Genomic DNA, 9,735 nt, shown 5'->3' with positions numbered 1-9,735 from the left:
CCCCACCACTTCAGCCGGAAGTCATGTTCTAATAAGCCCGCATGCACTTCCTTAAAAAACATTCCACATGGCCTTCTGGGGGTTGTAGTCCTGCGTTCTGGGGGTTGTAGTCCTCCAGCTGGTCGCTGTTGTGTAGGCAGCTTCCAGAAACAACAGCAGATTTAACTCAGCCATGAAAAGTACTTTTGGCCGTAAGTGAAATGGGCTGTGTAGCTGGCTAATGTCTGTTTTTACACGGTCAGTTTGAGTCCTTCCGTGTCAGCGGATGTTTGCAGTTCCTCCGCTTTGCACGCGCGTGCTATACTGCAGAATGACTTCTCCGTATTTCGGCGCTGAGCGCAAAGTCGCCTCAACCCTCCCCAAAGCTTCGGAAGGAGCTCCAGAGTTCGAAAATTTACCAAAACGAAGAGAGATCTCTGGACCGAAATCAATAACGGCTAAAGGACTAGCGGTAAATGCGGTGGACGTCAAGGAGGAAACCGAGGAACGCAGGATCTCCAAGACGGGAGGGTCTCCACGTCTTCAGCCTGCTTTAGAAAGGTCTACAGGTGCGCTACGAAGAAGCGTCAAGTCTGTGCAGGGCTAGATATGAACTGTGATGTACAGTAATCGTTAGGCGTATACGAAAAGTTTGTTACACTAAGATGCCAGTGTGTTGGCTCCGGTTAAACTACCTTAAAAAGTTTGTTTGTGGACGCGCGTATCTGTCAGAAACCACACAGTCTGGTGTTTAACAACCTGGGTGACGTGGTCAACTTTGTGCTTTTAAGAACTAACCAAGAGTTTGGGCGACCCTAAAAGATTATCTGAAGGCTCAGAGGTTGTGGACTGGAAACGCTGGTATTAATATCATGTGTCTTTATAACACACTCTTATATGGGGACTGTATGAGTGTGTATTCATGGTATTATTAAGATAATAAATTCTTTATTTTCATTTAGCAGAACTTAAGGAGGCTCCAAGGCACATTCAGACCCCCTTAAGACCACCCCGCAGAAGGGGCCACGTCAAAGTGGAATACGAGGAGCCCAAAATAAAGAAGGAGGCCTGGGAGCCGCCTGATTGGAGGAGGCAGCTGTCCTTCATCAGGGAGATGAGGAGTGGGCGGGATGCACCTGTGGACCACATGGGGGCAGAGAAATGCTACGACCCAGGGGCTTCACCTGAGGTGATTATGAAGCACTTAGATAGGCCTTGCTCTCTGTCCAGGAGGAGCTTAACACACCTGGATCCGGTTCATGCCAAAAGTCTTTGTGCTCTTGAGGAAGTAATGTCCGAACCAGGCAATCAGAGGGGTTTTTAATGTTAAAGCCGTGCATGTTCAAGTGCATATTTACAGGAAGGACTCTGTGCCCCAGTCATTCAGAACATCTTAGAACATTGGTAGACACACTCATACATGCAAGATATGCAATTCAAAGACAACCAGAGGTTGTATTATTCTAACCATTAAGTGATGGCTTTAGATGAGTGGATTAACATTATTAGTTAGCTAAAGTAAAATAAACTGTTTTCTCTCTCTCTCTCTCTCTCTCTCTCTCAGGTGAGGCGCTTCCAGGTGTTGGTCTCTCTGATGTTGTCCAGTCAGACAAAAGATCAGGTGACCGCTGCAGCCATGCAGCGACTGCGCGCGCACGGCCTCACCGTGGAAACCGTCCTCAAAATGGATGATGACACCCTGGGCCAATTGATCTACCCTGTGGGTTTCTGGAAGGTAACGGAACACATACAGGAATTTCACAGTGGCCGAAACCATTCCTCTACACAGAACTCCTCATTTTCCATGTTATATCAAACTGGCACACATGGGCTCTGTCCGGGGGCCAGCCCAGCTGTTGGACAGCTGCTACCTGGAGAGATGAGTATTCACATTACTCCGCATTAATCAAGCACACCTATCTAGTGTTTAGAAGCTGAAAACCTGGTTTGTTGAAACAGGAGTTTGAGATAATTGCTGCAATTACTGCTAGTTCTTCAGTGTTGTGTCAATATGTTTTGCTTCTGTTGGTTTTACACACACAGACAAAAGTAAAGTACCTAAAGCGAGCGACAGAGATTATCCATGAAGAGTTTGGAGGAGACATCCCTAGCACTGTGGAAGCTTTGGTGCGTCTGCCTGGAGTCGGCCCCAAGATGGCCCATCTCACAATGGCCATTGCCTGGAACCAGGTCTCCGGCATAGGTGAGCTTAAAGTGATGTTCACGAGGTGCATTTTGGGTAGTATAGTTGTACAGAGCGCGGTCAAAAGTTCTGATGTAATCAACTGTGGTGTAACTGTCTCTCTGTCTCTCTCGCACATGTGTATGAGAAGGAGTGGACACACATGTTCACCGTATCTCTAACAGACTGGGATGGACTCGCACTCAGACCAAGAACCCAGAGAACACCAGACAAGCACTAGAGGGCTGGTTACCAAAGTAAAAACAGTGATTCACAGTGATGTAACTCTTATGAATAGCACTTATGTTTTTGACAAGCAAGAATACACACATATTCTCTCTCTCACTCTCTCTCCCCCCCATAGAGAAACCTGGTGTGAAATAAACTGGCTGCTGGTTGGCTTTGGGCAGCAGGTGTGTCTACCTGTTGCTCCTTTGTGCTCTACCTGTCTGAACCAGCACACCTGTCCCTCTGCTAACGTCACCTCTCCCAGCAAAAGGCCCGAGCCTGGTTCACCTCTCTCACCCAGGGAGCCTGCCAACCTCCTGACAGACTCCGAGTTTAAACTCGAGGTCCCAAAGGTAGACGCTCTTCCCGCAATATCCCATTCCCAAAGGAAGAGGACCACTACAGAAACAGAGACTCCCGACACCAAAGACAGTGACGGTACGCCACGGTCGGATCTCAGCTCCGGGAGACGGGGGGGCAGGCAGGAAGAAACCGCGACTGAGCCGCCAGCCCTCCAGCCAATGAGGTGCAGGGGTAAGGGGAGAGTGCCCCCTGCAGGAGCAGGTAAAGTGGTGCAGAAACAGACCTCTCTCCCCCAGCTACGATCTAGAGCCCATAAGCACTAAGTTTGTATTAGCTGCCCCTTGTTTATATAATCACTCTTTAGACAAACGCACTAGCAAAGTCTGAGACGTTTCATATGTGATATTTTGACATTTGAGTCATGCTACAAGACAGTGAAGCTCTGATCACTATGACCATTCACATTTCACACGTACAAAATATAAAAATGATCTAATAATCATAATCTGGACTGACTTTATTGAGGAATATATGTGTTGGCTGAGGTTTATCAAAGGTTTATCAAACTCCCTCACCCTGTTCAGAGCAGGTTTGAGAGCTGGACATACCCTGATTTACTGCATGTTGGACTTAGCTGATATGACGGCAAAGGTCAGTCCGTAATGTCTAAGTTTCCTCCTGCCCTGTTTCTAGCAGTATAGCCTAAACATGACCACCCATAGCCCCACACCACCTGTTAACCAGCAATGTGCTATGTAGCCAAGTTTCAAGTTTGGTTTATTTGTCACGTACATAGTCATACACGGTATAACTCGCAGTGAAATGGTTTGAGAGTGCTCTGTCCAAACTGAGGGGAAAAAAACAGGTACATAAGGAAATATATTTAAATATACAAAAAATATATATAACAATGTATGTACAATATATGTATATATACACAATGTACAGTGGATATGTGGATATATGTGTATGTACAATTCCATCTTACAAATTTACAGATTTACAGTCACATGGTGGTGGTGGTCCCCACAGTTTATCAGTTTCCCTGATTCAGGGCCCGAATGGCCTGTGGGAAGAAGCTCCTCTTCAGTCTCTCTGTGTTGGTCTTCAGGGAGCGAAAGCGCTTCCCTGACCTCAACAGAGAAAAAAGCCTATTGTTGGGATGGGTGGGGTCCTTCACAATCCTCCTGGCCTTGGTCTGGCACCGCTTGTAATGGATGGTCTGCAGGTCAGGAAGTTTCGTATGAGTGATGCTGAACACACCACCCTTTGGAGTGCTTGTCTGTCCTGCTTGGTGCTGTTCCCAAACCGGACTGTGATGTTCCCCATGAGGATGCTCTCGATAGTGCAGGTGTAGAAGTTCCGCAGTACCTTGGAGGGCAGTCTGAAGTCTCTTGGGCGTCTGAGGTGGTAAAGACGCTGACGAGCCTTCTTTGCCAGGAAGTTGATGTGGCAGGACCAGGACAGGTCCTGCGAGATGTGAACTCCAAGGTAGCCAGGTGTTAGACTTCCTGTAATCATACCCTGTGCATAACTGAACCTCAACCAACTACACACTGTACACTGTACATAATTGAACCTCAATAAATTATAAACCGAACTTGAATTACAAACTGTACCCTGTCCATAACAGAACCTGGACCCGAATTGAACTAACCAACAATATCGTGATTTTTAAATAGTTTTTACTGGATCTAATCCTAACCGCCACTGCTGTGCCAGGCTTGATGTACATGAAGTAATGTGATTAGACTCTGCAGTTGCATTATCTGAGGTCTATTTTTAACCTAAGACATAATACATGGCACATTTATCTAGCTTACACATCCCTTATTTTCGAGGGGCGCAATGGCGGAGTGTTTTGTAATCAACTTCTCGGGCTCTACTAAAGATGGTTGCTGTGCCTTTTAATCCGGACACACACAAGAAACTTTCTTTAGTTATAGGGAAAAAATGCAATCGGTACATGTTTTCGACTGAACGGTTCATCTTAATAAAATGTAGATTTAAAATGTAGTTTAGTTAAAGTCTAAATATTTGTGTCATGCAAACTGTTCCAAACCTGTGTTTTGGGTCTTTTACTGATTTGTTTAACGTAAAATGGGATTTGGCAATGTTAACACAAGATTTGCTTTCCGTTTCCGACAGGAATTTGTTTCATAAATTATACGTTAAGTAACAGTCAGCTTGAATAAATATTTTCTTTTTGTATTTAGAGTTCAAACAAACAGACTCCGAATTTTCAGATGTGCTGCAATCGTTAGACGATCATCTGAGCGGCGTAGCGCTGCACATGTTTCTTAGTCGCGCGGGTTTGTTTCTTGAGCGCGTTCCACAACCGCAGCGCGACGGCGTCAACGTTCCAGGTTACTGTGGTGCACGCGCCGCCTCTCGCGCTCTTAGTGGAGATTTTACGCGCAAATGTTCGTCCAAACTAATTGCAGCAGAGGGCAGTACAACTACAGCAAAAACAAAAAAAAAAAAAGTTTTTTTCAAACCGCCTTCCCCAACCAACCTGAGGTTGAGAATACAAGGTGATGTGCTAAGAAATGGTGCATTAGAGCTCCTCTGTAACCACATACACACAGGTCTGCTCGGCCCTCATCATCTAGCACATTTCTTGCTTACCTTTTCAGAGATTCTTTTTCTCACTGTCTGTGCTCACAGGAATTCTGAATATACGTTTTCAGTGACGGTATATTTTTTTTCATTCACGGATTTTATATTTGTTTTATGGCTGATTTGAACGGAACACTGCTGGACATGTCTGAAATACCTGTTGCCTCTGGCAGATATTGGAGTTGACTGCGACCACTTTCCTACGGTCTAACCTTCACAAACATGACTTTGGACAGTTTAACTCGATGAAGGACGGATTTTAAAGGTATGTTTTAATCCGTCTAGTTTTACTTCACCGAAGCTGGTAAGCGATGGCTGAATAGGCATCTGAGCCGCCGATATGTGCGTGATGATTTAACGGATCGGCTGTCTTTAGGACTCTCAGCTATTTGGACGTTCCCTGTGGATATGGCTTACCGTTTGGAGCGAGAGCTGATCAGAAGAGGCCTGCGGCCACGGCTTTGCTATTTGACTAAGGGACCGCGTGGATATGGGTTTCACCTGCACGGCGAACGGAACCGAGGCGCGCAATTCATTCGCAAAATTGAGCCCGGCTCGCCAGCCGATCTGGCCGGGCTCCGATCTGGCGACCGGGTGGTGGAAGTCAACGGAGAGAACGTGGAGCACGCTCCTCATTACCAGGTGGGCGCCGTCGTCCTTTACGCACACAGCGCAAGGAATCTATCGGACCGCATCTTGGTTTTTTCCCTCGGCGCCCTGCGGTTGTTTGCAGATGGGGCAGTGTTAATGTTTAACTACTTGTTTGCGCTTAATTCGCGATGGGGTTTTCCTAGCGATGTCGAGAGATGTTCGTGTTTATGTAGAACTGTGTAGTTGTTTGCTTTTTGCTCATCTCTCATTTAATTTGGCTCTCTCTCTCTCTCTCTCTCTCTCTCTCTCAGGTGGTTCAGAAGATAATGGCAGTGGATCACAGGACCAGGCTCCTGGTGGTGGACCGCGCCACCGACGACCTCCTGCACTTCCACGGCCTCCCCTGCACCGAGGACCTGGCCGTGGAGATGGGCTGCCTGTCCCCCCGAGCGTCCTCACTGGCCTCGTCCCCTGTCACGTCCTGCTCCTCGTCCCCCCATATGTCCTCCTCGCCCTTCTCGCCATGGGACTCCGTCACCCTGCCCTTCTTCAGGGACAGCGGGAACAAGCCCAGGAGGCCCAGCGTCACTGCAGAGATGGACAGCCTGTATACCGTTGTCAACAGCAATAAGGTAAGAGCACAAGACGGTGTGGAATTGACCTAAAAACACCATTGGGAGAAAACGGATATTTATTAACAAACCAACAGCCTGTTGCCATGAACATTATGGTTTCTCCTAATTACATTCGCATAATATAGAACATTTGATATTTAAAATAAAGACATAATGGATATGTGTTCTGTTTATACCAATCATTTATGAGTTTATAGCCAAAAAACGCTGTATTACATTGGGCATGTGACCCCCACCCCACCATCCAGCAGCCTGTCTGAGACTCAGCAGGAGTGTTGAGGTCTGCTAGAAACCTTGAAGTATTTTGGATGTTATATTTTGGATTTATTAGGTGTTAACCTGAAAAGGGAGAGAGAGGGGGGGGGGGGGGAGATGGATAGATAGGGAGAGAGAGAGCGAGAGAGAGATGAAAAAGGAGGTGAACTGGATAAACCTATTGTGCTAGTCGAGGTGTTTACATATCTCTATGCAGAGCAAATTATCTTGCTCCGTCATTTGTTTACATTTACATTTTACAGCATTTAGCTGATGCTTTGATCCAAAGCGACTTACAATTATGACTGAACACAACTTGAGCAATTGAGGATTAAGCGCCTTGCTCAGGGACCAGCAGAGGTGCATCTTGAGCTGGCAACCTTCTGATTACTAGTCAGGTACCTTCACCACTGAGCCACTGCTGCCCACCGCTCTGTGTGCAGTGCAAGCCCAATCCCTCCCCTTCCTCTGTCAGACGCATCCACGGAGCGTCGCGGAAGTTCAGGAAGAGTGCTCTTCATCATGAGTGCCATTATGGAACAAAACCACACATACCTACAGAAGACCCTACTGTACGTCATGCCTCAGTGCAGTCTGCTGATCCTGTAACTCTGAACAACAGCAGGAAGAGTCTAGCAGAGTCTCCGCTTCCGGCCTTACACACACGCCTTCTAGAGCCTCAACACTGATAAAATCTCTCCATGACATTTCCACTTCTGGTCAGTGTGTGTGTGTGTGTGTGTGTGTGTGTGCGTGCGTGTGCAGGCAGTGAATGTTATCAGATATAGGGTTCTGAGGTTAAACCCAGCCATAAAACAAAGTGGCTGGGTGCTTGGTTATCGGTGCATACAGTCTGACATAGAGTTGATCCCGGGAAATACAACCCCAGCAGGAGTCAGAGTTGCACCTCCGTCGCAGTCAGCTGATGTCCCCCACTGCACAAGTCTGCATTAGCATAGCTTTGACTCTCTGGTCTCAGTGTCTTGTCCGTTTGTTGTACAACGTAGAGTGTATGAAAGGAAATGTTGGAAGTGGCCCCGGACCCGCCCTGCTGGTCCCACATCCCCAGATGCCTAAATTTAGACGGCAGGGTGCAGGCACCATGCTGGTTGCTCTGTCTGATATGAGCCAGAAGAGCGCAACACAGAGCGCAAATGTTCTCTTAGCATGGAAACGCTAGCACATTCAAAGCTGAGAGTGTTGTGAGGTGAAGTTTGGCAGCGGGCTGACACTAGAACAATAATGGCACATGCATTGTTGGTTAGAACGACGGTACAAAACGCTTGATTACACAATCTGAAAGTTGGTGAGTCAATTATGATGCCTTAGACTTTGACAGACACACATGGACACAGTCCCGTGATCCACAAGGAGTGATTGTCCTAGTCTAGTTCTGACTACCTTGTCTGTAATCTGGTTCAGACTAGCACTGATAACACTGCTAACTGATCATTTATATGGGTTGATAATCTTGAAAATGCCCAATAAATGCTCTGAACATGAGATCTGATTTTTGGGCAGATGTCAACCAGTTCACCGATTCCAAATAAACTTGACAATGTTTAAATGATCAACCATGGTTTTATGCATCAGTGTTGATTCAACATTAATAGTAGCTAATATATAACTAAGACTGAGTAGTGATTTAACTGAGACACGCTATATGGCTGTATCAGCGTGGCTGTGGCCCTAGGCCTGTGTCAGCGTGGCTGTGGCCCTAGGCCTGTGTCAGCGTGGCTGTGGCCCTAGGCCTGTGTCAGCGTGGCTGTGGCCCTAGGCCTGTGTCAGCGTGGCTGTATCAGCTACTGCAATGATGGCAGCAGGCCTCTCTGAGTCAGAGCGTGTGACCCACTTGTTGTCCTACTTCAGTGGTGAAACTAAAGAGTAGAGAATCCTTTATATACCGCACAGCCTTCCCCTGTGGCTCCGAGAGCAAACTGAGAGCAACAGGAAGAAAGAGGGGAGTGGTGTGTGTCAAGAAACAGATGATGTAATGGATCAGCAGTATGACCGGTTAAAGTGCTTTTGTCAAAGGTTAGATTTACATGGTGGATCTAACACGGTTAGATTTACATGGTGGATCTAACAAGGTTGTTGTGTGTGTGTGTGTGTGTGTGTGTGTGTTTCAGGGCACTTCAGATAACCTCATATCCTGATTCACACTTTCACATGTAAATAATATCGGTCTGCTGTTGTTGCGTGCGCGCACACACACACACATGTATACAAAGGAAAGCATTTAACACCCAGGAAAAGGTTTGCACCTCACGGTGCTTCCCTCTGCACTGCCAATGCAGCATCAGTAGTGATGTGTGTACACACACACACACACACACACACACACACTTGTGTACATAGTCAGGTTAACATACGTGAGGCCTGAGGGAAGCACTGCCTGCTACAGAAGGCCCAAACACCAACACGTCAACACACTCGCTGGTGCCGCGCACTGAGGGAGCCCTCCCGCCATATCATATCACATGATGCCTCCTCTTCTCTTTTATATAGAGTCCAGCCATATTTCCTAGGGGGGGGAGGAACTCCCTGATGTCCCTCCCGGACCACGACTTGCCCCCTCCCCTGTCAGACCGCCAGCCCGAATGCCAGGCGGACCTGAGCGGACCACACCCCGGCGTACAGATACCCGCCGGCCCTGCGGAGGATGCCCAGAGCACGGTGGGTCCGAATGCAGCAGCGCTGGTTACCGAGTCTCTCCACTCGCCACGTCACTCAAAACAATTCAACTTGCACATATGTTATGTGAGGTTCGCTTGATAAAGCAAGAATCTAGCACACACACACCATCATATCGATCTGTAAGTGTCTGTGGATAAGAACAAATGACTTGCCCTAGAGCCACATACCCAGTGTTGGAGGATAAAGGGAACATACATTTTAGAGTTACAAAATGTAAATGTTCGGTGCTGTGTGGAAATAAGCAGC

The 9,735-nt window shown here is 47.2% G+C and overlaps 2 protein-coding genes across 5 annotated transcripts in view; both read left to right on the top strand.

Moving 5' to 3' along the window:
* The first annotated feature begins 67 nt into the window (after positions 1 to 67).
* Positions 68 to 5,780, top strand: nthl1 (nth-like DNA glycosylase 1). Of its 4 annotated transcripts, XM_035534602.1 has the most exons (8): positions 68 to 548; positions 942 to 1,168; positions 1,544 to 1,714; positions 2,023 to 2,182; positions 2,313 to 2,418; positions 2,526 to 2,953; positions 5,485 to 5,576; positions 5,688 to 5,780. In XM_035534602.1, the coding sequence occupies exons 1-7, from the start codon at positions 266 to 268 to the stop codon at positions 5,520 to 5,522; spliced, it is 1,413 nt and encodes a 470-aa protein (XP_035390495.1). In that variant the 5' UTR covers positions 68 to 265; the 3' UTR covers positions 5,523 to 5,576; positions 5,688 to 5,780. The 4 variants fall into 4 exon arrangements, with proteins under 4 accessions (XP_035390495.1, XP_035390494.1, XP_026887614.2 ...); XM_035534601.1 differs by lacking the exons at positions 5,485 to 5,576; positions 5,688 to 5,780 and having other exon boundaries at positions 945 to 1,168; positions 2,526 to 3,528; XM_027031813.2 differs by lacking the exons at positions 5,485 to 5,576; positions 5,688 to 5,780 and having other exon boundaries at positions 2,526 to 3,528.
* Positions 5,702 to 9,735, top strand: part of LOC113591343 (Na(+)/H(+) exchange regulatory cofactor NHE-RF2) — a 15,764-nt gene continuing 11,730 nt past the window's right edge. The window contains exons 1-3 of the mRNA XM_035534600.1: positions 5,702 to 5,953; positions 6,214 to 6,534; positions 9,301 to 9,468. Of these exons, the coding sequence (XP_035390493.1) occupies positions 5,720 to 5,953; positions 6,214 to 6,534; positions 9,301 to 9,468 (723 nt within the window). The 5' untranslated portion in view covers positions 5,702 to 5,719. The remainder of the gene's footprint in view (positions 5,954 to 6,213; positions 6,535 to 9,300; positions 9,469 to 9,735) is intronic.

Source organism: Electrophorus electricus, chromosome 16 (genome assembly GCF_013358815.1).
Source record: "Electrophorus electricus isolate fEleEle1 chromosome 16, fEleEle1.pri, whole genome shotgun sequence".
Lineage (NCBI taxonomy): Eukaryota > Metazoa > Chordata > Actinopteri > Gymnotiformes > Gymnotidae > Electrophorus > Electrophorus electricus.
This window is presented reverse-complemented; position numbering and strand designations above follow the sequence as displayed.

Excerpts from the sequence above, each read along its gene's own strand:
- nthl1 (XM_027031813.2), top strand. The coding sequence starts at position 266 with ATGTTTGCAGTTCCTCCGCTTTGCACGCGCGTGCTATACTGCAGAATG. Across the intron at positions 1,169-1,543 it reads ACCCAGGGGCTTCACCTGAG|GTGAGGCGCTTCCAGGTGTT; the intron begins GTGATTATGAAG and ends TCTCTCTCTCAG. Across the intron at positions 2,183-2,312 it reads GAACCAGGTCTCCGGCATAG|GAGTGGACACACATGTTCAC; the intron begins GTGAGCTTAAAG and ends GTGTATGAGAAG.